We start from the raw sequence: 26,623 nt of genomic DNA, 5'->3' as shown, positions 1-26,623 counted from the left end.
CAAGACCAAATGGGATTTATCAAAAGAATGCAAGGCTGGTTTAACATTCAAAAATCAGTCAATATATGGCATGATACTATACACAGAAAATCCTAAAGATGCTACCAGAGAACTACTAGAGCTCATTAATGAATTCGGTAAAGTTGCAGGATACAACATTTTTTAATTTATTTTTGGCTGTGCTGGGTTTTCGTTGCTGTGCGCAGGCTTTCTCTAGTTGTGGCGAGTGGATGCTACTCTTCTGTTGCAGTGCACAGGCTTCTCATCGCGGTGGCCTCTCTTGTTGCAGAGCATGGGCTCTCGGCACGTGGGCTTCCGCAGTTGTGGCACACGGGCTCAGTAGTTGTGGCTCACACGCTCTAGAGCACAGGCTCAGTAGTTGTGGCACACAGGCTTAGTTGCTCCATGGCATGTGGGATCTTCCCGGACCAGGGCTTGAACCCGTGTCCCCTGCATTGGCAGGCGGATTCTTAACCACTGTACCACCAGGGAAGCCCTGCAGGATTCAAAATTAATACACAGAAATCTGTTGCATTTCTATACACTAACACTGAACTATCAGAAAGAGAAATTAAGGAAACAATCCCATTTACCATTGCATCAAAAAGAATAAAATACCTAGGAATAAACCTACTTAAGAAGGTAAAAGACCTGTACTTGGAAAACTATAAAGCACTGATGAAACAAATTGAAGACGATACAAATAGATGGAAAGATATACTGTGTTCTTGGATTGGAAGAATTAATATTGTTAAAATGACCATACTACCGAAGGCAATCTATAGATTCAGTGCAATCCCTATCAAAATACCAATGGCATTTTTCACAGAACTAGAGCAAATAATTTTGAAATTTGTATGAAACACAAAAGACCCTAAATAGCCAACACAATCTTGAGAAAGAAGAACAGAGGTAGAGGAATCACACTCCCTGACTTTAGACTGTGCTACCAAGCTACAGTAATCCAAACAGTATGTACTGACACAGAAACAGACACATAGATCAATGGAACAGAATAGAGAGCCCAGAATAAACCCACACACTTATGGTCAATTAATATATTACAGAGGAGGTAAGAATATACAATGGAGAAAAGACAGTCTCTTCAAAAAGTGGTGCTAGGAAAACTGGACACCTACATGTAAAAGAATGAAATTAGAACATTTTCTAACACCGTATACAAAAATAAACTCAAAATGTATTAAAGGCCTAAATGTTAGATCAGAAACCACAAAACTCCTGGAGGAAAACACAGGCAGAACACTCTTTGACATATATCATAGTAATATGTTTTTGGATCTGTCTCTTAAAACAAAGGAAATAAAAGCAAAACTAAGCATATGGGACCTAATTAAACTTAAAAGCTTTTGCACAGCAAAGGAAACCATTGACAAAACGAAAAACCAACCTACTGAATGAGAGTATTTGCAAATGATATGATCGATAAGGGGTTAATATCCAACAGATATAAACAGCTCATACAACTCAACATCAAAACAGACAAACAACCCAATTGAAAAACGGGCAGAAGACCTGAACAGACATTTTTCCAAAGAGAACATGCAGATGCCCAACAGGTACATGAAAAGAAGCTCAACATCGCTAACCATCAGGGAAGTGCAAATCAAATTCACAATGAGGTATCACCTCACCCCCGTCAGAATGGCTATCATCAAAAAGAACACAAATAACAAATGTTGGCGAGGATGTGGTGAAAAGGGAACCCTCATACACTGTTGGTGAAGCCACTGCGGAAAACAGTATAGAGGTTTCTCAAAAAACTAAAAAAAGAACTACCGTATGATCCAGCAATTCCACTCCTGGGTATATATTCGAAAGAAACAAAAACGCGATACATGCACCCCAATGTTTATAGCAGCATTATTTACAATTGCCAAGATATAGAAGTAACCTAAGTGTCCATCAACAGATGAATGCATAAAGAAGATGTGATATATGTATACAATGGAATACTACTCAGCCATAAAAAAGAATTAAATTTTGCCATTTGCAACAGCATGAATGGACTTGGAGGGTATTATTTTGCTAAGTGAAATAAGTCAGACAGAGAAAGGTAAATACTGGAAGTTATCACTGATATGTGGAATCTAAAAAAATACAACAAACTAGTGAATATAATAAAAAGAAACAGACTCACAAGTATAAAGAACAAATTAGTGGTTACCAGTGGGGAGAGGGAAGGGGAAGGAGTAAGTAAGGGTAGGAGATTAAGAGGTACAAACTATTATGTATAAAATAAGCTACAATGGACTTGCCTGGTGGTGCAGTGGTTAAGAATCCGCCTGTCAATGCAGGGGACACGGGTTCAATCCCTGGTCTGGGAAGATCCCACATGCTGCGGAGCAACTAAGCCCGTGCGCCACAACTACTGAGCCTGCGAGCCACAACTACTGAAGCCTGCGCACCTAGAGCCCATGCTCTGCAACAAGAGAAGCCACCCCAATGAGAAGCCTGCACACTGCAACAAAGAGTAGCCCCAGGGCTTCCCTGGTAGCGCAGTGGTTGAGAGTCCGCCTGCCGATGCAGGGGACACTGGTTCGTGCCCTGGTCCGGGAAGATCCCACATGCCGCGGAGCGGCTAGGCCCGTGAGCCATGGCCGCTGAGCCTGCGCGTCCGGAGCCTGTGCTGCACAACAGGAGAGGCCACAACAGTGAGAGGCCCGCGTACAGCAAAAAAAAAAAAAAGAGAGAGTAGCCCCAGCTTGCTGCAACTAGAGAAAGCCCCTGTGCAACAATGAAGACCCAGTGCAGCCACAAAAAAAAGACTACACATACACACACACACACACACACACACACACACACACAAAACTACAAGGATATATTGCACAGCACAGGGAATATAGCCAATATTTTATAATAATTATAGAGTGAAACCTTTAAAAATTGTGAATCGGTGTATTGTACAGCTGTAACTTATACAACATCAACTATACTTCAATAAAAATCAGTATAATTCAATTCTCCATATTAACAGATTAAAAAATGAAAAAATATAGGATCATTTCAATAGATGCCAAAAAAGCATTGGACAATACCCAACATTTGTTCATGATAAAAACTCTCAATAAACTAGAAATAAAAGGGAAATTCCTCAACCTGATGAAGAGCACCTATGAAAAAACCTACAGTTAACATCATACTCAAGAGTAAAAGACTAAGTGTTTTCCTTTTAAGATAAGGAACAAGAAAGTACGTCCACTGCCACACTTCCATTCCACATTGGCCTGGTTGCTTTAACTGATATAATAATGAAATAAAAAGAAATTAGAAAGTCATACAGATTGGAAAGGAAAAGGTAAAACTGTCTTTATTTACAGACTATGTGACTGCATATGTAGAAAAGCTAATAGAATCTTCAAAAAAGCTACTAAAATTAATTAATGAATTCAGCAAGGTTGCAAGATGAAAACTTAATGTACAAAATTATTTGATTGTATTTTTATATACTGGCAACAAAAATCTGAAATAGACATTTAAAAAGTACCATTTTACACTAGTATCAGAAATATAGAAATTAGGGATAAATTTGACAAAAGATGTACATTGACAAAGACAAAAGATGTCTGCAATAAATTAAAGAAGACCTAAATAAATGGAGAGATATGTCAAATCATCGAATAGAAGACTTACTATTGCTAAGATGTCAGTTCTTTCCAAAATGACCTATAGATTCAAAGCAATCTCTATCAAAATCCTAGCAGAATTTTTTGGGTAGAAACTGATAATCTGATTCTAATATATAAAGGAAAATGAAAACAACTGAATAGTCAAATATGATTGATTCTTATTATTCACGATAGTTATGGTTTATAAGTCTCTGTTAACATTGAAATAGTGATTACTAGATCATCGTTCCTAGGGGAAGTACAGGGTTCGTTTCCTGAGAGCTTCTGGCCACAACATTTCGCCAATCGATACAGAACCTTGTTTTATGGGTGTTTCTGTTTAAACACACCTTATTGAGTGTATATTGTTGATTCATTAACATTGAACTCACAGCCAGCAGCACTATTACTCATGCCTGAATGAAGCTCATCTAACACACATCTTTCCTCCAAAAGGCACATCACGGCCTTCTTGCCTTAGCAACGCTAGACAGCACTTCAACACTACTGTTAGGGGCCATTTTACACAGTGAGGTCACCAATAGAAAGCACAAAAATTTTAAAAAATATGGCCCTAAATAGAACACCCCAAAAATGCTTATTTACAGTATGAGAGCTAAAACAAGAAGTCAGAGCATTGCTTGTTTGACCTTCACTGGGAAAGTGCATTAGGTGGCTCAATTTTTTCACCACTCTGTACAGATCCATGAATGGCCCTGAAAATGCTACAAGTATTGATTTTGGGTTCCAAGAAAAATTTTATCAAGTAGGTGAATTCGCAAATACAGAATCTGCAAATAATGAGGATCAACTAAAACTTTGAAATAAAGTTGTGGAGATCAAATTATCTTACTTGAGGACTGACTGTAAAGCAGCAGTAATCAAAACAGTGTGGTATTGGTGTAACGATGGACAACACCTGAGCAGAATATAGTCCAGAAATAGACCCACACGTATATGGTGAAGTGTTTTTTGACAAAGGTGCCAAGGCAATTCATGGGGAAAAAATAATGTCATCGACAGATGGTGTTACAACAATTGGATTGCCATGTGCCAAAATATGCACATTGACCCTTACATCACACCATGTACCAAAATTTATTCAAAACTGATTTAAAATGTTAATATAGAGTAGAAACATTTAAATGTCTAAATGAAAATGAAAGAAAAAATTTTGATGACCCTGGGTTTGGCAAGGATTTTTTAAATAGGACACAAAACATAAAAGAAAAACTCAGTAAGTTGAACATCATCAAGATTAAAACATTTGTTCTTCCAAATACACTGCTATTAAAGGGAAAAGGTCAAGTCACAGACTGGAATTAAATATTTGCAAATATATATCCAACAAAGGACCTTAGAATTTATAAAGAATTCTTACAACTCAATAATAGAAAAATAAACAGCCCAGTCAAAATGGGCAAAAGAGGGCTTCCCTGGTGGCGCAGTGGTTGAGAATCCGCCTGCCGATGCAGGGGACACGGGTTCGTGCCCCAGTCCGGGAAGATCCCACATGCCGCGGAGCGGCTGGGCCCGTGAGCCATGGCCGCTGAGCCTGTGCGTCCGGATCCTGTGTTCCGCAACGGGAGAGGCCACAACAGTGAGAGGCCCGCATACAGAAAAAAAAAAAGAAATGGGCAAAAGATTTGAATAGACACTAAACCAAAGAAGATATATAAAGAAGAGATGCTCAAACTTATTAGATACTAAGGAAATACAAATTAAAGCCACAATGAGATACCACTATACTTCTACTACATTGGATACATTTTAAAATATTGACCATGCCAAGTATTAGCAAAGTTGGGAACAGAATTATCATTGTTCTTGGTAGGAATGTAAAATGGTTCAACCACTTTGGAAAACAGTTTAGCAGTTTCTTACAAAGTTAAGTATGTACCTACCATAATTCCACTTTCAGGTATTTACTTAAAAGAAATTAAAGTTTATATCCAAACAAATGTTTATAGCAGCTTTACTTGTAATAACCTAAAACTGGAGACAGCCCAAATCATCAACAGGTGAATTCTTAACAAACTGTGATATATGCATACAATGTAATACTACTAGGCAATGAAAACAATGAACTATTGACCCATGCAGCAAGCTGGCTAAATGTCAAAATAACCGTGTTGAATGAAAGAAATGAGACCAAAAAAAAAAAAAGAGTACATATTGTAGGATTCCATTTATATGAAATTTTAGAAAATGGTAACTAATCTATGATCAGCAGATTAGTGGTTGCCTGGGGCCAAGGGGAGAGAAGGGACAGGTGGAGGGATTACAGAGGGGCACTAGGAAACTTTGGGGATTTGGAGGTGATGGATATGTTATCTTGATTATGGTGATGATATGTTGATATGTCAAGTTTACCAGCTTGTCTATGTTGAATATGTGTAGTTTATTGTACGTCATTTAAATTCAATAATATATATGTATGTATATATATATGTATTTTCAGAACAGGGTGGTTTGGGAAGGTAACTGGTGCTGAGACAGAAGGCTGCAAGAGAAGAGATTGGAGAAAGAGTCATGGAACAATCAGGGAAGGCTTTGGAGAATAGGGGTTTTTCTAGCAAATCAAAGAAGAGAAGAGAAATGTAGATCTTGTTGTCTTTAGGGGATGCTAACTGTACAGACTGCCTATTTGGAATAGTTTGTTTGGGACATTAGTGGGGGATGAGGAAGGGAATTTAAGCTGGAACAAATTATGGAGTGATTTGATTCTCAAGCTGAGTTCCGGCTGCTGTCTTTGGTGGATAGAGGGGCTGAACACAGGGTGTCAAGGGGAAAACCACATTTTAGTAAATTGACCGTGGCAGTAATATATACAGAGGATTAGAATTAGGTGCAGAAATACCATCCATCCATCCACTCATTCATTCATTTATTCATTCAGTACTTACTGATTCCCCTCTATGAGCCAGACGCTCTTGTGGTGTGTGGGAGAAAAGTGTTTCCTCTTATATGTTTGAGACCCAGGACCCTCCAAGAACACTCAGATCTTGGCTTCCCTTGTGCTCTGCACGTGCAGAGCAGAACATGGACGATGCAATCAGTTTACAGTTCAAATCAGTTCAGTCAATTCAGTGCATGTGTTTCTTATGCCCATGGAGTTAATTAGGAGATCACAGCAATAATCCCCGCCCCAGGGAGGAGTTTATGACCCAAGATGGGGAATGGTGGGTGAGGGTTGTTAGAATTTAAACCGATAAATAACTTAAGAGAGGAAAACTGGTTTTGCGGGGAAAGCAGTGAGTCCGGGCGAGAGCCCACACAAGTGGTTGGATGCAGCTGGAGATGAAAAAGAAAATGCCTGGCTGGATACGCTTGGTGGTGGTAATTGGCCCTGAAGATGGATGGAATCTTGGAGGGAGGAAGGGAGTGTGGAAAGGGGAGGTCAAGGTCTCAGCTTCGGGGCAGCCCACAAAGCTGAGACAGCACGGAGCAAGTGCAAGAGCGAGCAGACTGCGTGCGCGCACACGAACGGGCGGCTTTGCGGGTAACTTGTTAGGAATGCAAATTCCTAGGCCCTACTCACCCCAGACCTACTGAATCAGGGACTCCAGGGATGCAGCCTAGGAGGGTGTCTTTTTAACATCCTTTTAAAGCCCTCCAGGGGATTCTGGTCAAGTTTGAAAACCACTGCCCCCGCTGTTTTAAACTAGATCTCTCCCTGGGAGATTCCACTCCTCAGGGAGTTCATATTGAGAACGTGACGACGTGACTGACAGCCGTTTGGAAATTGCAAAGCGCTCTGCATGACTAGGGCGTTATGCGTTCACTCTTATTTATCATTTTGATCAACCTCGTTCAGTCAGATTTACTTATGTTTTCAGGCTTTGTTTTGGGGATCCTCCTCTTTTCCCCTTCTGAAAAGAAAACGAAAATCTCGTTCATGAATAGGAGAACTGATTGAAAACGAATGAAGCCGTTGGGGGAGGAGGGATGCCAGGCACAGCTGGAGTTTGCCTGGAAGGACTGGTTTGTTCTTCTGGGTGACATTGGGTTGGTGGTGTTTCTTCCAGCAGAGACAAGGCTGATGGCTCACATTTACCGCTGAAAGTCTTTAACTCCAAACCGCAGCTGTCAAAATAAGATTAGGGCTTTCAGACATGATGGAAGAAGGGGGATGGTCCCCAAAATGCAGGCTTAGGTTTGGCAGATGTTTGCAGAGCCCTAACTCCAAGTGAGTTTTGGGGGTTGGAGCAGGCAGAAATGGTGTTGTTTCCCAGCTGAGTGAAATAACAGCTCTGATAATAAATTTCTCTTCTCTCTTGCTGTGATACATAATTTCTGATTTCTACATCTCAAAGCTAAATAGCAGCAGGAGCCGTAAAAAAAAAGTGGAGCATGTCTTTAAAGGTGTTCATTTTGCTCTAATTCCAGAGGAGAAATTAAACTGTCATCGGTGTCGATAGCACGCCATGCGGCTTGTCTAAAATTCTGAAAAGTCAGTAAAAAGCCTTTGATCTCGCCCAGGGTGATGTCAGGCACAGCCACTGCAGTCCTTGTCCCGTGCTTCTCATCCAGTGTAACCAGATGGAAGTTTTCCAAGTTCTTGGGCCGAGGCGCTGTGCTAGGGTTCCAAGATCACACACTGAGGAAGGCCCTTAAATCTAGAATGGCTGTGAGCCTCAGGGGAACGCTAGGGAAGGCTTTGAGCATAGCCCTGGGGCTCTTAGTTATCAAATCCTCCCTGATTTATTTCACTTAGGAAGACTGAGCAGATGCAGTTAACATCCCTCCTAAAACTCTCCAGGAAACAAGAGAAGCAAGCGTTGAGTTTGTTGAGATCTTTTGTTATAAAATTCAAAATTGCCTACTTTGCTGTGTCAGATCAATTCAGCATAGAACTCACAAACCAAAACTTAGTCACAGATACATTGATGTCATTTAAAGAAATCTGAATCTAGTGGGGGGTTTCATAGGTACCCAATAAAGTGATATTATATTAGAATTGTGATGTAGGCAAAATTTGGTTGGGGTTCACCTTTCCTCCATGCTTAACTAGGCCTGCACCACCAAGACCTTTCTTTACCCTAAACTAGGAAAAAAGGAGACTAACATTTGTTGAGTACCTCCCATCTCTCAGATGCTTTATCATCTATATTATCTCATTTAACCCTGCCATAAGATGTTTTCTCCACTTAATTATTTAACCTCTAGGAAAATTCAATCTCACAGAAATCACTTATATGAAGTCACGCAGGTCACCTCGCTGAAGCCAGGTCTGGCTCCAAAGGCAATATTCTTTTCATTCTATCTGATTGCTTCCCTTAAGCCCTATGGAAAGAAACATAACTGCCCCTTATCTCCTCCTCCAAGATTCAATCCCCTTGATCCCTACTTTTTCATATTACCTCCCTCAGGTCCTTGTATAAAATAATCTTTTCTGTGAGACCACCTTCTGACCACACTATTTAAAGCAGAAGCTCCCTTTCCTCCATACTCCCAACCCCCCTTTCCTGCTTAATTTTGTTCTATAGCACTTCTAAGATCTAACGTTTTATATATATATATATATATATATATATATATATTTTTTTTTTTTTTTTTTTTTTTGCGGTACGCGGACCTCTCACTGTTGTGGCCTCTCCCGTTGCGGAGCACAGGCTCCGGACGCGCAGGCTCAGCGGCCATGGCTCACGGTCCCAGCCGCTCCGCGGCATGTGGGATCCTCCCGGACCGGGGCACGAACCCGTGTCCCCTGCATCGGCAGGCGGACTCTCAACCACTGCGCCACCAGGGAAGCCCCTGTAATATATATTTTTACCTGTTTATGTTGTTTATGTCTGGCCCCTGTCCATGGTATGCTAGTAAATGTTTAACAACCAGGTCTCCACGGGGAAAAGCTCCAATTTGCAATGTTCACCAATTCCTGTGTTGTCAATACTACCACCATGGCTGATTTCAAGCCACCCACTTGGCCTTGCTGAACGCAGAGTTGGGAAGAAGTGGGCACGGTCTGTCACTGTGAGTCAGTAGGAGCTGGCTTCCCACTTGAATATCCGCTACATAGGGACAGAGATTGATTGATTTTTTAAATCTATTTTATTCACTGTTTTTCTCTCAGCCGTTTGAGCAATTTGACGAATGAATGAATTCAGTCATTCAAATATATTTTTAAAAATTGACCACATGCCAAACACCATGCTAGTTATTTGAGCTGGAGGGCTGAACAGAACAAGCACTGCCTTCAGATGGCAGGGGAAGTAGACATGAAATTAACAATTGCAAATTAAGTGTTGTTATAACTGTGGTAAGGGAAGCCAGTGAAGGGGAACTTAACCTCTAAAAGGGCGTGGTCAGATAAGAGCCCCCCCATCCCTGAGTACTCCAGGCTGGTGACTGTCAAGTCAGATCAACACGTGTCCACTAAGCACCTGCTATGTGAAGTGTGTGGTGTCACAGGCACCCTGAAGACCACCGAAGACTTACCCTGTGCCTTTCAGAGCTTACAGCCTGGGTAGGACTGATGAGTGAGGAATGACTGACAACCCTGTATTTCAGGTGTCGGGTCCATTCATCCATTCATCACGAGCACTTAATGAGCACCTACAATGTGCCGGGCACTGTGCTAGGTACCAGGGATGCAGCAGACAGCAAGGCAGCTGGTTCCTTAGCTGTCATGAGAATTCTGGTGTTTGCAGCTGGGGGCTGGCTCCCCGATGTCATTGTACTCTTCTGGGAGAGGAATATCTCTTGCTGGGGACGAGGAGAGGTACAGAGACTCGGGAAACATTTTATTCCCATCTCACTCATCTTCCCAGGACCCCATTTCTGATGGAGCAGATGTTTTAGGACTCTAGGAACATCCCTGTTGGGAGGCAAGGGGTATGGGACTTTGTCACTGTTCATTCAGTAGACGAACACTTATGGGGCACCAATTACATGCGCTAGAACACTGGGGAATCAAAACTGAGTCAGACCAGATCATTCTCATGGGGCAGACAGACCTGTGATCCGGTCCTTCTGATACTGTGGGCTAAATGCATAAGTGCTCTAGTGGAGCTGTGTGTATAGGGCTAGAGGAGCCCAGAGGAAGGAGACTCTAAGCCCAGCCAAGCTGAAGAAGGCTTCCTGGAGGAGGTGACATCGGGCTGAAGTCAGTAGCCATGAGTGGGGGTAACGGGGTAGAGAAGGCTTGCAAGGGTAATGGGAGCTCTGAATCCACTGCTTCTCCGACGCCCACAGTTTTATCACCCTTCAGTGAAATCCTCCCAGGCTGTGAGAAAAAGAAGTGCTGTTCTCCTAAAGAATAAGGAATCATCCAAAAAATCTGTATTTGTTTCAAATGGAAGCGACCACTGCCAGAAAAACAACGAAGTTGTTTTGTGAGAACCTAGCCTGTATTTATTCCTTACTCTTTGTTTAATTAAATTAATCCTCCATGGTTTCCTTTGGGACAGTACAGATCACTAGTGGCCATAAATCCCCAGTGTTCTAAAGACAGTATGAAAGGCCTGAGGCCAGCTGGTAGGCCTGCTGTTCGTGGGATCGTTCTTCTGGAACTCCTGTTCCTACCACACTTTGCACCCTCACTTAGTGTCCGGGGTCTTTTAGCCACTTGGAGAGGGGTCCAAGGACAGCAAAAAAATCTGAGATTTGCTTAAAAGAAGAATCTGAGCCTGCAGCCTCAGTTGATAAAGGGGGAGGCTGACTCTTGCATCTGGGCCCCTTCCCCTCGAATGATTGTGAGGACTTTTATCCTATAGGTTCAATGGCTCTCAACCTGGCTGCACACTGGAGTTATCTGGGAGCTTTAGCAAACAGTGTTGCCTGCATCCCAGCCCCAGCTGTCTGATTTAAGGCGTTGGGCTGGGCATCAGGATTTTCCAAAGGTCCCCAGATGGTTCTAATGAGCAGCGAGGTCATGCTCTGGTAGATGGGACCCTGTAGTGATTCATGGCTGTCCTGTTCCGGAAGGCATAATCATCTCATTGCCTCTCTACCTACCTTTTGGGGGGAAGTCTTGGGGGAAAAATGCTTATTGCTTCAAGATCCTGGTTCACTGCTTTTATTTTATTTTATAAAGACACACTTTATTTTTTTAGTTTTTATTTTTGGCTGTGTTGGGTCTTCCTTGCTACGCGCGGGCTTTCTCTAGTTGCGGCGCACGGGCTTCTCACTGCAGTGGCTTCTCTTGTTGTAGAGCACGGGCTCTTGGCACCCGGGCTTCAGTAGTTGTAGCACGCAGACTTCAGTAGTTGTGGCTCACGGGCTCAGCTGTGGCTCGCGGGCTCTAGGGCGCAGGCTCAGTAGTTGTGGCGCACGGGCTTAGTTGCTCCGCGGCATGTGGGATCTTCCCAGACCAGAGGTCGAACCCGTGTCCCCAGCACTGGCAGGTGGATTCTTAACCACTGCGCCATCAGGGAAGTCCTCACTGCTTTTAAGATGCTACTTTCAAAGGGGTTCTTTTGTAACATTGATTTTTTTCATTATTATAAAAGCTCTTTGTATAAGCTCTTGTTAGAAAATTCAAAATCAGATCATTATAAATAAGAGAAAAAAATTACTTAAACAGCCACCACTCCTTCGTAACCACTGCTAGGCAGGATTCCTGCTGGACACAGAGAGGAGGCATAGCAGCTGTGGGAGCTGAGAAGGGGACCCAGGTGGAGAAGCTCCTACCCCCCCACCTTCAGAGATGGGCTTGGGATTTGGGGGTACGTTGTTCCAGTGTACTGGGGTGTCATTTTCCAGCCATCAGGACTTTGTGCAGGGACGCTCTCCTCCCAGTTAGGGAGCCTAGCAAGGGAGACACAGTAAATACATCACTACATAAATGCCTATGTGATTAACATTGTGATACATGCCAGGAGGGAGAAGTGCAGGGAGAAGTGCACTGACGTGCACTGACAGCCGATGGGTGGGGCCAAGAGCTCTGAAGAACAATTGAAGGTCCTCCTGTCAAGAGGCTGATTTTCCCATCAACGTGCAAGCAAACCCAAGCTACTTTGGCTTCGAATTCAGAAAACTACTGCTGTTCCCAAAGCAGTGATTTTCACTTATCTGTTCTAGAAGTCCTTTATATTTCCCAGAGCTAAAAGAAACTGTGATGCAACCAGAATTATCCTTCCGAAGCACAACTCAGGTAAAATGGCCCATGTCCCTTTTGAAGGCTTTTACCTTGAGTGGTCCCCACTGCTTGCTGAGCATAGTTCAGACCACGCAGCCTGATTCCAGGCCCTCTGCCATCTGGTGTCAATTGTCCTTCCGATGCTCCCTCCTGCTACTTCCCTTGGAATTCCCAGAGTGGAAGTCAGCTACCATGCCTGTCCTGCTTTCCTCGGTTTCTGCACATTTACTGTTCCCTCAGCCCTGGGTCCATTTCCCTTTCTCCATTCTCTCCCGCTTGCCTGCCAGCCTTTTCTGAGGGATCCAGCCTTGGCTGGCAGTAATCCATCCCCATTCTGAACTCCCATTGTATTGGCAGCACCTCTCTTCTGGATTTCTAGCATGTTCTATTTTGTATTTTATTTAGGATGCATCTGATAGCTACTCTGGCCTTCCCAGTCCTCAGATGGGGCTAGGTTGTTCTACCTAAGGACCTTTTTTTTTTTTTTTTTTTTTTTGCGGTACGCGGGCCTCTCACTGTTGTGGCCTCTCCCATTGTGGAGCACAGGCTCCGGACGCACAGGCTCAGCGGCCATGGCTCACGGGCCCAGCCGCTCTGCGGCATGTGGGATCTTCCCGGACCGGGGCACGAACCCATGTCCCCTGCATCGGCAGGTGGACTCTCAACCACTGCGCCACCAGAGAAGCCCTACGTAAGGACCTTTGCATTCACTGTTCTTTCAGTCAGAAACACTCTTTACATCCAGTGTTAGTTTCAGGGGTACAATGTAGTGATTCAGTATTTTACATTTTCATTATATACTTTTTGAAATAATCACCACAATAAGTCCAGTTACCATCTGTCACCATACAAAGTTGTTACAGTATCATTGATTATATTCCCTATGTGTACATTACGTCCCTGTGACTTATTTATTTTATAGCTGGAAGTTTGTACCTCTTAATCCCCTTTACCTATTTCATTCATATCCTTAACCCGTCCCCTCTGGCAACCACCAGTTTGTTCTCTGTATCCATGAGTCTGTTTCTGTTTTGTTATGCTTGTTCACTTGTTTTATTTTTTAGATTCCACACATAAGTGAGATCATATGTATCTGTCTCCCTCTGTCTGACTTATTTCACTTAACATAATACCCTCAAGGTTCTTCCATGTTGTCACAAATGGCAAAATTTCATTCTTTTTTTATGGATGAGTAACATTTCATTGATTATATGTAGCACATCTTCTTTATCCATTCATCTGTTGATGGACACTTAGGTTGCTGCCATATCTTGGCTATTGTAAATAATGCTTCAGTGAACATAGGGGTGCATATATCTTTTTGAATTAGTGTTTTTGTTTTTCTTTGGATAAATTCCACTTCTGAGTTTTTATCAGAAATGCTCTTCCTAGAACTTTACATTACTAACCCTTAGAGTACCAGCTGTGCGTCGGCAGGAACCCCTTTATCTGTTTGGTTCACCACTATATCCCCAGTGCCTGCGATAAACTAGGTGCTTCATTGACTGAATAAATGAAAAGTATCTGATGATTCAGATTTTTCTTAGGTCTCTGGCTTAAGCTTGTAAATAACTGTAAATTTTGTCACTCTTTAATTATTCACCATGGTTTTTGCATGAGCTGAAGTTTTTTTTGATTCTTGCTATTTTCCTTATATCTGGATCCATGGGAAATCTCAGTTGGAGTTCCCAATTGGAAATATAAGATAGAAATAGACTGGTAAGGGAGGAATTTGCATCTATAATTTTTTCATCTACTTTATTGATTTGGGAATGAAAATAATTCTTTTAGTATTTTAAAACCAGAATCCTTATTTGTGGAATCTTAGACCTAAATGTTTTTTCATCTTATGATGCAGCTTTTATTTTTTAAAAAAAATTTAACACATTTGATAGAGGTGATGAATATATCAGCTTTTATCTTTTTTATCAATTTGATATGTTATAATTATCTAAGAGCATAATAAACTATAAAACTCAAAGACCTAGGAGATTACATTAAAGCGTAGCCATTGGATTCAGGGATTAATCCAGCTTTCTATGTATTAAGTTTTTACCATAGCTGTCATAATGGTAACTTATAACCAGAGGAAAACAATTTTTAATATATTCAATCCCTTTAATGCTCTTTGATTTTCTCCAACTTTAATGGTAAAGTCACTCAAAGAGCTAGTTATGAAACCAAGCCGTTCTCCTTGCTGAGAAATAATGCCATCATGTCAGCCTGTTTCTTCAAAGGAGAGACTGAGTCGGTGATGGAGTGAAAATGCCTTTAACCATTTCATCCTCTGATAGATTCTTAGTTCCACGGCAGTAAATGCACTGCTGTGAATGTGTTCTTACATTGCATTTGAGTAAATAGCCAGGACCCAGCACTAATACATATTTGACCAAAATAGAATTGTTAATAGCCATACATTCATTTCTCCCTAGTAATCTTTGTTACCTCTACCTAACCTCCTTTGGCTTCCCATTTTCCTCATTTATGGGATGAATAAGTAGAGCACAAAGAGGATTTTGAAAGGTCCTTCTGATAGAGAAATGGAATGAGGAAAAGTATATCCAAAGAGACTAATGCAGACTTGGGAATAAGGGGCTCTTCTAGACCTGCCATGCTTTTGGTGGAGTAGCAGGTCTTTTCACTGTGCTCTTTCTCAGCTTCTGCAAAATGTCAAAGACAGCACCAGGTTACCTTGGTGAGACTGTGTATATCGGTGTGTACCTTGGTGAGACTCTGATGACAAAGCCTTTGAGTTCTCAAAGAATAGGAATGGTACTTGATGCAGACAAGCGCAAATACCTGCTTGTGATAACTTCAGTCCTCAAGAACCATCCAGATGTTTTCAGAACGCTTTCATTGAGATGGGAAAAATACAAATTCGTGGGGTTTTTTAATTAATTAATTTATTTGGCTGCACTGGGCCTTGGGTGCGGCATGCAGGATCTTCGTTGCCTCGTGCAGGATCTTTAGTTGTGGCATGGGGCTCTTTTAGTTCCGGCATGTGGAATCTAGGTCCCTGAACAGGGATCGAACCCATGTTCCCTGCGTTGGGAGCACCAAGTCTTAACCACTGGACCACCGGGGAAGTCCCACAAATTGATGTTAATTTTAAATTATTTAATGCATTTAATAGAGATGAATAATCCCAACTTTGAAAAATGAGTTTTTCTATATACATAGAAACACACCCGAGTGTTAACAGCGGTGGCCTCTGGAAGGCAGGACTGCAGGTGGGGGATTACAGGTGAATTTTCTTTTCTATTTTTTTCTATGTTTCCCAAATTTTCCACTATGATCTTATAACGTTTTCAGTGGTTTTTTTTTGTTGTTGTTGTTTTTCAGCGGTACGTGGGCCTCTCACTGCTGTGGCCTCTCCCGTTGCGGAGCACAGGCTCCGGACGCGCAGGCTCAGCGGCCATGGCTCAGGGGCGCAGCCGCTCCGCGGCATGTGGGATCTTCCCGGACCGGGGCATGATCCCGTGTCTCCTGCATCGGCAGGCGGACTCCCAACCACTGCGCCACTAGGGAAGCCCATAAAGGTTATTTTTAAAAATTAATTAATTTATTTTACTTATTGATTTTTGGCTGCGTTGGGTCTTCGTTGCTGCGTGGGCTTTCTCTGGTTGTGGTGAGCGGGGCCTCCTCTTCATTGCCGTGCGCGGGCTTCTCATTGCAGTGGCTTCTCTTGTTGCGGAGGACGGGCTCTAGGCACACGGGCTTCAGTAGTTGTGGCTCAGGGGCTCTAGAGAGCACGCTCGGTAGTTGTGGCGTACGGGCTTAGTTGCTCTGCAGCGTGTGGGATCTTCCCGGGGCAGGGCTTGAACCCGTGTCCCCTGCACTGGCATGTGGATTCTTAACCACTGCGCCACCAGGGAAGCCCTAAAGGTTATTTTGACAAGTGCTGTAGAGTTGCTTGTTGATGGCCGAGGGTCACCGAGGGTCACCTCCTTGAGAGCCATATTCTAATGGTATGGCTTTGCCCCAGTCCAGGACCTGTGTGCAGCGGAGGACCACGGCTGTGAGCAGCTCTGCGTGAACCTGCTGGGCTCCTTTGTCTGCCAGTGCTACAGTGGCTACACCCTGGCCGAGGATGGGAAACGGTGTGTGGGTGAGTATCCCACCCAGCCTTGCTTGATGGGGAAACACAAGAGAAGCTAGTAAGAGGGGAGAGGGGTGCCCACATATCCAATTGCTCTCCTTTGAGTTTCAACAAAGTGGTCCAAGTTCTCTGGTCTAGTTGTTAGTCAGAATTTGAACTTTAAAGACTTCGTTTGTGGCTGAGGTTAGCATTTTCTCATTCTGGGTCCTCAGCAAAAGGCATATTTATGATAATCTATGTAAACAAAATTGTCCGTTACTGATTCCCTCGGAAAGGACTGGGCGGATTTTCATTCAGTTTGGAAGGTATGTCTGGGCTGGCCTGACTTCAGTATAGCTCACGTGTTATACACGAGGTCCAGTTGGTGGTGGGTAAGGTGGCTGAGTGGCACCTCGAAGAGGCAGGCAGCCTTCCTTCTACGTACGGATCTGCAGTTCAGTGACAGGCCCCAGTGACCGCCAGGTGTAAGAGGCCAGCTGTGTGTAGTGAGACACCACGGTCAGAGAAGACAAATAGCGGCCTCAAACGCTGGTCCTGGGTAAGCAGTCTCAAGGGCGGTGCTCGGAACTACAGGCACTGGCTCACAGTCAGCTGAGCGGTTTCCCATTGAGCGGCAACTCCACATTGCGAGGGCCGGTGAGAGGTGGGGGGATGGCATCTAATTTCTTCGGTGATGGATAACGGTTTTCATCGGCACCTGCAGGGCAGACCATTGAATCTCTAATATGCATGTGGCACCTCCCAGTTTGTCTGCAAAGCCCTTTAAACTTGCACAGCCTCATTTATCTTTCCACCAACAAACAGTGCCCGGCAAATAGTAGGTGTTCAGTAAACTGAGCTGGATACTTATGAGGCAGAAAATCCATAAGGAAAGGAAGGAAAAGGACTTGACTGACATCAGAACTGGAACCTTCATTTTCTAACTCTGGATCCTACATGTCCTGTTCCATATTCTGTTGTTTTCAGAGGACCTGCTCTGTCCTGCTTCCCACAAACAGTCAGTGATGATTTTTTTGCACATAGAACTTACGCTTTCCAGCGCACTGTGATTCTTAGCTGAGGATGGGAAAGGAAAAAGCAACAAAACAAAAGTGCAGGTGGGGCCTGTTCTTTGCAGGTGATGATGAGAATAAAATGGGTTTGTTTGTTTGTTTTTACACACTGATGGAGATTAAAACGGCCCTCATCAGACGTCCACAAGTGGAACTGGCCTCCTAAGCCTGCGTTGTTTTTCCCCCTTATTCTGTGGGTCGTGACCGTGATAGGTAGCAGGGTACCACATCCATTAACACTGGCAAAAAAGAAGCCAATGTGGAAACACCAGCTTTTATTTTTTTTCTTCATTACTTTTTATTATGCAAGTAATCTATTTTCATTGAGGAACTTAAAACAGACGAGAAAAGCACTATTAATAGCTTGTTGTATTTTCTTTTTTTTTTAACATCCTTATTGGGGTATAATTGCTTTACAATGGTGTGTTAGTTTCTGCTTTATAACAAAGTGAATCAGTTATACATATACATATGTTCCCATATCTCTTCCCTCTTGTGTCTCCCTCCCTCCCACCCTCCCTATCCCACCCCTCCAGGCAGTCACAAAGCGCCGAGCTGATCTCCCTGTGCTATGCGGCCGCTTCCCACTAGCTATCTACCTTATGTTTGGTAGTGTATAGCTTGTTGTATTTTCTGCCAGACCTTTCCCCACATAAGTATCTACTTCTAAACATTTTGTTAATGTTTACCAAAATGAGGTCATACTCTCTATTTTGTTTTACATACATATTTTTCCCTTACCAGTTGTTAAATGGGGAGAAACTTTGGGTGCTGTTGTGTCAGAAGGAAATCAGTTGGAAGTAAGGCCAGTGGCTGAGCTACAGGATACAGGTTGAGGGTGTCTGGTTAATTAGGGTGAGAGAAGGAACAGGGAGGACCCAGAGCTTGTGTGAGTGATGGGGAGTTGGCGGGACAGGGGCATTAGGGGCCGTGGCTGGGGCAGGAGACCAACCTTGGCCCTCGGGAAACTGGAAGGCAGTGGGGAGCCCAGGTCTCTGGGTGTTGCCAAATAATTGCCTAACGGTCCTCTGTAGTAGACAGCCTTTGAGTCTCTAAGGGTTTTGCTGAAACTTCTGGAGTTTGACATTCACTGAAGAGCAACAAGCATGAGAAGAAATGCTGTGGTTGCCGGGGAGCTGGCGTGGGCTGTGTTTATTAGAGATGCATGTTGCTCTTGCTGCCGCTGTCAGTGTGTAAGAACGTCTGCCTTCCTTAGAGCAGGGGTTCAAGCTGAAGAATGGGAAACGGGGAGAGACTGTGTGTGACCCCGGCCTGGTGCATGTTCTTGTTCTCATCTCTTCCACCAAATGCCTGACCTGTTAGAGGCTGGGAGTCAGATGATTAAGTGGCCCTGGACCTTTGTGGCCAGTTGCTTTGGTTAGGGAGACTGAACAGACTTCCAAAATGTCAGCTGCTGCTCGATGGGGCTGTGCTGAGTGCAAAGCAAATGATGGAGGTAACAGAGGCCACAGGAGGTCAGAGAAGAGGGACAGACTCATCATGGCTAGTGTGGGGAACATCTGGGTGAGGAAGGAAGGGTAGCAATGGGACAGATGTCTAAGGCAAGGGGAGACATGAGGGCAGTGACGGTGTAGAGGTACGGACTGAGACTGGGCTGGGAGGGCCAGGTAGAGAGCTGGTAGATCAGGAGAGAGGGTCACAGTGAGAAGCCACCAAATTGAAAGCTAATCTGGCAGCCTAACCTGAAGACATCAATCTGAAGGGACTTGTCAAGATGGAGACTCCAGGTATCAGACTTAGAGCAGGAAATTTAGAGGAGAAACAGAGGCTGTTAGGGACCCTGGAAGCATTCCATTAGCCCCTGGTCTGAGTGGCCTGTATGTAGATGGGCAGAGAACGGTATGAATGTGGGGAACCATAATCCCAGTTAATTCAGGAGGGTCCCAGTTTATGGCTGTTGGAGATTGGGAGGAAGATGGCAGAAAAGTAAGACGCGGAGATCACCTTCCTCCCCACAGATACACCAGGTTACGGCTGTTGGCTCACTTCTCAAGAACACTCCCTTTCGCTTTCAAGGGGGCTCCAGTCTGAACGCAAAAGTATAGGATCACCCCAGTTAAGGCCAACCTGACTTCAGCAGGAGAGGAGACTAACTCTGTTGAAGCAGAGAATTCCTGCAGGTGAGAAGTAGGAGATGAAGTTGAAGACATCAGGTGGAACCAGAGTATACAGAGCTTTGAAAACCAGGCTAAAGGGTCTGGACTTTATCTCTGAAAAAGAGACACTAAAGGGTTTTTAAGTGGGACTGATAAAGGCAAAGCCTCATTTTAGGAAACTTAATCTCGGGGTAGAGGGCAGGATGGGTTCCAGGGGGAAGATAGGGAGGGCTGCAAAGACCAGTTAGGAGACTATGGTAGCCCTCTGGTGAGGGGTGACAAGAGCCAGACTTGAGTAGCGAGCGGAGAAATGAAGAGAGAAGGAAGGGGTGAGGAATGAGAGAAGGTGCGATGAATAAGGAGGGAGAGGAAGAGTCACCGTCGAATCCTGGGTTTGAGCTTCCATGACTCTGAGATTGATGGCAACAGTGATGAAAGAGTGATGGGATTTTTAGAAAAGATAATGAGGAGTTTTAGACACTGGGTTTGAAGCTGAGATGGGACACCTACAAGGACACGTCGAGAGGGAGCAGAGGCAGCGCTAACACCGCAAGGAGAGGGTAGAACCAGTGGTGCAGGCAGGAAGCGGCACGGTCCATTTCCTTCTGAATTTTAATTTCCATTTCCAGTGTTCACTTATGTGTTTGTTTTGGACCTTCAATACAGCGAGACCTGGGCTCAAATCCCAGTTCTGCTACTTGCTAGTCATGTGTCATTTTATTTCTGAGCCTTGGTTTTCTCATCTATAACACAGAGTAAAAATACCTACATCATAGAGTTTGTGGGATTCAATAACATAACGAGTTAAGTTCCCAATACACATTAGACGATTGTTGTTACTACTGTTATTATTATAACACATATTATTATCGTCATCATCTCCTGGATGCCATGAAGTGTGGCCTTAGGAGACAGTGAAGCCTGAACCTTGGGCTACAGCCACATGCGGGAAGCAGGAGGGAGACGTGGGGCAGGAAGAATATCCATGAAGGAACCACCTAAGGTGGGGATGGAGGAGTTGGGGAGAGGTGGGTGAGAGAACCAGACGTCATGGAATACGATGGGAAAGAGAATTTCTAGGCCAGGTCAATATTAATGTCATGCCCCAGCGAGGCCAAATGGAACAGAACTTAGAGAAAAAGCCATTGAGTTGAGTCATTGATTCATCTCAGCAGACATTTCCAGACTCTACCAGGCACTCTGCTAGACCTTAGGGACACAGAAATGACCAGGAGGCCATTGATAATGATCAAGAGGGGTGGGTAAAAGGACAGATTTCTAGTGGGAGGGGGGAGGGGGTGAGAAAGTAGGGACAGCAAGTCTAATCTCTTCATTTAAAAGAAGTTTGGTAGAAATTCACCATGACCAGCTACTGGTGAATGGACCCCACGGGAGTACTTTGACTCATCCCAGAATTATGACTGTGACCACATGAAAATTCAATTCTTAGCCAGACTGAGGACCTTTTAGCCAACATTTCCACACTTTTGAGTTAGTGGAACTTTAACTTCAAGTGCTAGAGTCCCAGTTCCCTAACTGCTCTTTTAACTCTGGTTAGGACTGGATTTGTTTCAACATTCAGGTGATCGAGTGGATTACTGACTAACAGAAGTCCTCGTTTTGCTTTGGTTGAGTCGTGGTGTCTGTAATCCATCGGCTTCCACTAAAGCTGTGTTAATTTCCATCCAAAACTGTACATTTTTTCAAAGACCATTTAGCTCTATCTTTGAGGGTAAATTTTTTGCTGAACTTGCTCTTCTGATGTTTACTGACTGCCTTGTCTTTTGGGGTAGCTTTGGTCCTGTTTGCATCTTATCTGCCCAAGCAGATTGTAAACCCATGGGGGGAAGAAACCAATTCCTATACTTTTCATCTTTCACAGAGTAGACTTGCAAAATGTTTTTCTTGAATCATTTACTGAGATTGAGTGATCACAATCTCAAGTATTCATGTTTCTTTTTTAAAAAAACTTTTCCACTTCCTTGGTTTTTAAATTACAAAATCAACTTTTGCTTATTAAAAAAAAAGTCAGAGTAGAGATGTGTATAAAATCAAAACCTGAAAGACATTACTCCTCAATTTCACTTCCTGGAGGTAATCGCAGCTAAAAGCCTGGCTTCTCCTTCCTGCCTTTCTTCAAAGATGTCTTACCATCTTAATCGGTTTGCAGGACAGAAATTGAGACACAGATGTAGAGAACAAACGTATGGACACCAAGAGAGGAAAGCGGCGGGGTGGTGGTGGTGGTGGTGGTGTGATGAATTGGGCGATTGGGATTGACATGTATACACTGATGTGTATAAAATGGATGACTAATAAGAACCTGCTGTATAAAAATATAAATAAAATAAAATTCAAGAAAGAAAAAGATGTCTTACCATCTTAAGATGCTATTTGCTTGTCATTACCATCCAGGATTTAGCGCAATGCCTGACACGTAGTAATTGCTCAGTAAACAGTTGTGGAACAACTGCGTAGCATTAAGGTATCTCTTTACTCCCAAATTCAACCTTATCTGATTAGGGAGGCAGTGTGATAAAAATATAATGTACAGTTCTTTAATGTTACTAAATCCTAGGACCTGCTTGAAACCTTTTACTTATAATTGCAACAATCCTTTGAGGTAGGTACTATCGTTATCCACATTTTATAGGTCTCTTGACCTCTCTGTTTCAGTGGCTTCATCTGTAAATTGAGGAAAACAATACCTACCTCCAAGGGTTGTTGTGAGGGTGAAATGCGTTAATGTATGGGAAGCCTCAATACTCTGTAATGACCTATATGGGAAAAGAATCTGAAAAAGAGTGGATATATGTCTATGTATAACTGATTCACTTTGCCGTACACCTGAAACTAACACAACATTGCAAATCAACTGCAGTCCAATAAAAAATTTTTTAAAAATATATTGGAAGCACTTGGAACAGTGCTATACATGGTCAACTGAGAAACAGTTGAATCTGAATTTCTATATCCTTTATGAATTTTTGTCTTCTTATGAATGCTTGCATTTAATAATGCATCAAACATACGGTACATTTGAAAAATCATATTGAGGTCCATACCCAGAATGATGGTGGTACATAACATGGGGATTTAGCATGCTGTTATTGCTGCCCTCAAAGCTTTCCCCCTATATTCTCCTATATCAGTCACCTTCAGTGAGAAGGGAATGGTTGATATTTAAGTTGGCGACAAGGGATGGGAGGATCAATCTTTGTATTGAAAGGTCAGATTTTCAGCTTACTCCTCATGCTTGAAGCATGATCTCCCCCCAGTACAAGGATTTCTCCCTGTCTTAGTTTGCTAGGGCTGCCATAACAAAATACCGCAGAGCGAGTGTCAATAGAAATCTATTTTCTCCCAGTTCTGGAGGCTAGAAGTCCAAAGTCAGGGTGTCGGCAGGGTTGATTTCTTCTGAGGTTTCTCTCCTTGGCTTGCTGCTTCTGCATGTGGTCTTTGTTCTGTGCCCATGCATGCCTGGTGCCTCTGTGTGTGTCCAAATTTCCACTTCTCATAAGGATACCAGTCAGATTGGATTAGGACACACCCTAATGGCCTCATTTTAACCTAATCACCCTTTAAAGGTCCTTATCTCCAAACGCAATCACCATCTGACCAACTGGGGATTGGGACTTCAACAAATGAATTTAAGGTGGGAAGACAGAATTTAGCCCAGAACACTTCCTTATTGCTATCAAAATCAATAGGAAGCTTTCTCTGAGTTTTGAACTCCTACATGTAAGAATTCAGTCATGCCCTGGGTAAGAGAGGTTTTGTGAATCTGACTCTGTGAGTATGTCTTATATATACTCAGCAAGTAAACTGGTTCTACCATTTCTCTAAATGACAAATTTGGTTTCTCTTAGTCTGTCATCAACACACTTAAAAACCCAAACATTCCTCCGTAAAATATCCTGTTTCTTCTAAGGCCATCCTCTTTGCAGACTGATCCCTGCTGGGAGACCTTGGAATCTGACCAGATTGTAAATCAGAGACTGTCAATCTTAGGCTTTATTACCTTGCGCCAAATAGGAGACAGATGAGTGATTTCTCACATGTTAGGCTGAGACTGGCTTCCGACCCTGAGATTTTAGCACTTTGTGATCTGGAGGGCCGAAGGACTACAACCAAGGAATTAATCTTTCTGGTTGTAGAGAGTAGAATTTTCAGGCAAAATGACCAAGAAAGGATTTCGTTGAAGTAGGAGAGGACTTGGAACAACAGTCCTCTGAGTTACACCCATAAGTCACCTCCATACATCCGCCCCCTAAACTTGGCCTCCCTTATTTTTTTTTTTAAACATCTTTATTGGTGTATAATTGCTTTACAATGGTGTGTTAGTTTCTGCTTTATAACAAAGTCAATCAGTTAAACATATACATATGTCCCCATATCTCTTCCCTCTTGCATCTCCCTCCCTCCCACCCTCCCTATACCACCCCTCTAGGCGGTCACAAAGCACCGAGCTGATCTCCCTGTGCTATGCGGCTGCTTCCCGCTAGCTAGGCCTCTCTTTTTATAAGTACAATTTGGCAACCAAGGAAGTTATGCAAAGAACCCAAAACATGCAGCGAAGGATGTCAGAGTTGAACGGACTGGAACTCTCTCACCCTTAGAAAGCTTTTAGGTTCACGTGCCCAGAAGTGGGTTCTTCCGTGTCTCACGATGCCCTTCTCTACTGTCCTCAGAGGTCTGGCAGTGAGCCAGTGGGTGGCCCTCAAATCAAAGTGGGGTTTGACACCTTCAGGTTTTACAGGCCAGGGTCTTGGGACCCAGGAATGCTTGAATCCTGCCTTGCCAATCTCCCCTTTTCCCTTCAGTTCCCCAGAGAGCCATGCACACTAGAAACAAAACCAACATGAGAATCAAAGTCCAGGAGAAAACTTCTTATCCTGTGAGATTGGCTAATAGATGAAAATTTTCATTTAAAGAGCAGAATCATGGAAAATGCATCTCCAAACCTACCTTAAGCATTTACACTTTCTTTAAAACACATAAATGTACTTATAATAAAAATTGCTTTTGGGCTTCCCTGGTGGCTCAGTGGTTGAGAGTCCGCCTGCTGGTACAGGGGATGCGAGTTCGTGCCCTGGTCCGGGAGGATCCCATGTGCCGCAGAGCGGCTGGGCCCGTGGGCCATGGCCGCTGGGCCTGCGCGTCCGGAGCCTGTGCTCCACAGCGGGAGAGGCCGCAGCGGTGAGGGGCCCGCATACCGCAACAGCAACAACAACAAAAAATTGCTTTTGATTACTCTTCCAAAAATTACTAATTTTAAGTTCATTTTTAAAATATGATTTAAAAAGATCTTTCTTGCATAAATCATACCCATAATGTGTTGTCTGTGGTTTTCAATTTTGATTTTTTAAAAATTGGAGCAAGAATTTGAAGACTTTGGGCTTCCCTGGTGGCACAGTGGTTAAGAATCCGCCTGCCAGTGCAGGGGGCACGGGTTCGAGCCCTGGTCTGGGAAGATCCCACATGCCGCGAGCAACTAAGCCCGTGCACCACAACTACTGAGCCTGCGCTCTAGAGCCCGCGAGCCACAACTACTGAGCCCATGTGCCACAACTACTGAAGCCCGCGCACCCTAGAGCCCGTGCTCTGCAACAAGAGAAACCACCGCAATGAGAAACCTGTGCACCGCTACAAAGAGTAGCCCCGCTCACCTCAACTAGAGAAAGCCCGCGTGCAGCAATGAAGACCCACCACAGCCATAAATAAATAAATTAATTAATTAAAAAAAAAGAATTTGAAGATTTCTGTAAAACAGCCTAAGGGCAGAATCTGTAAATTTTTATGAAATTTTCCCTAGTCCTTTACGTGTTTCATCTATGCCTGGTTCTAGAGAAATTTTGGTTAGCAGATTGCCTTAATTCTTTCCAAAGCTTTCAACTTGTTTTTTTCTTTTTTTAAAATTCAATTCGTTTTAGTGCTTACTTATATTTAATTGGGTTTTATAGTATTTCAATTAATTACAATAATGTGTACAAATGGCATATAAAAGTTTGGAAACAAAAACAACTTTGATTCATTTTAACAGTCATTTTTAAATTTTCACATGCATCAGAATCACATGGAGAGCTTGTTAAAACACATATTCTTGGACCCCATACACAGAGTTTCTGATTCAGTAGGTCTGGGGTGGGGCCTGAGAGTTTGCATTCCTAAGAAGTTCTCAAGGGATGATTGTTGCAGTTGGGTCACCACCACACTTAGACAACTGATGCTTTATAAGCATACAATCAGTCAATAGGAAAAGTATATAGGTGCTCTGGAGCACAAGTGTTCTTCCAGGGCTGCTTTATAAGCATGAAACCCAGGGACTTCCCTGGTGTTGTAGTGGTTGGGAATCCACCTGCCAATGCAGGGGACGTGGGTTCGATCCCTGGTCCGGGAAGATCCCACATGCCACGGAGCAACTAAGCCCGTGCACCACAACTACTGAGCCTGCGCTCTAGAGCCCGCAAGCCACACCTACTGAGCCCGCGTGCCACAACTACTGAAACCTGCGTGCCTAGAGCCCGTGCTCCACAACAAGAGAAGCCACCGCAATGAGAAGCCCACGCACCGCAACAAAGAGTAGCCCCTGCTCGCCGCAACTAGAGAAAGCCTGCGTGCAGCAATGAAGACCCAATGCAGCC

The 26,623-nt window shown here is 43.5% G+C and overlaps 1 protein-coding gene across 6 annotated transcripts in view; it reads left to right on the top strand.

Moving 5' to 3' along the window:
- MATN2 (matrilin 2) overlaps positions 1-26,623 on the top strand; it is a 153,928-nt gene that overhangs the window by 65,557 nt on the left and 61,748 nt on the right. For 3 of the 6 annotated variants that reach the window (XM_089898868.1, XM_089898867.1, XM_089898869.1), the window contains exons 5-6: positions 16,054-16,250; positions 16,702-16,819. The exons of 1 other annotated variant lie outside the window; for it this stretch is intronic. In XM_089898868.1, the coding sequence (XP_089754994.1) occupies positions 16,054-16,250; positions 16,702-16,819 (315 nt within the window). Of the gene's footprint in view, positions 1-16,053; positions 16,251-16,696; positions 16,820-26,623 lie in introns of all 6 variants that reach the window. 2 more of the 6 variants (XM_089898871.1, XM_089898870.1) reach the window with 1 other exon arrangement.

This window comes from Delphinapterus leucas, chromosome 17 (genome assembly GCF_059928025.1).
Source record: "Delphinapterus leucas isolate spDelLeu-1000000601 "Yukka" chromosome 17, BTC_Dleu_Yukka2, whole genome shotgun sequence".
NCBI classification, from domain to species: domain Eukaryota; kingdom Metazoa; phylum Chordata; class Mammalia; order Artiodactyla; family Monodontidae; genus Delphinapterus; species Delphinapterus leucas.
Note: the sequence above shows the minus strand (reverse complement) of the source record. Positions and strands in the feature narration are given on the sequence as shown.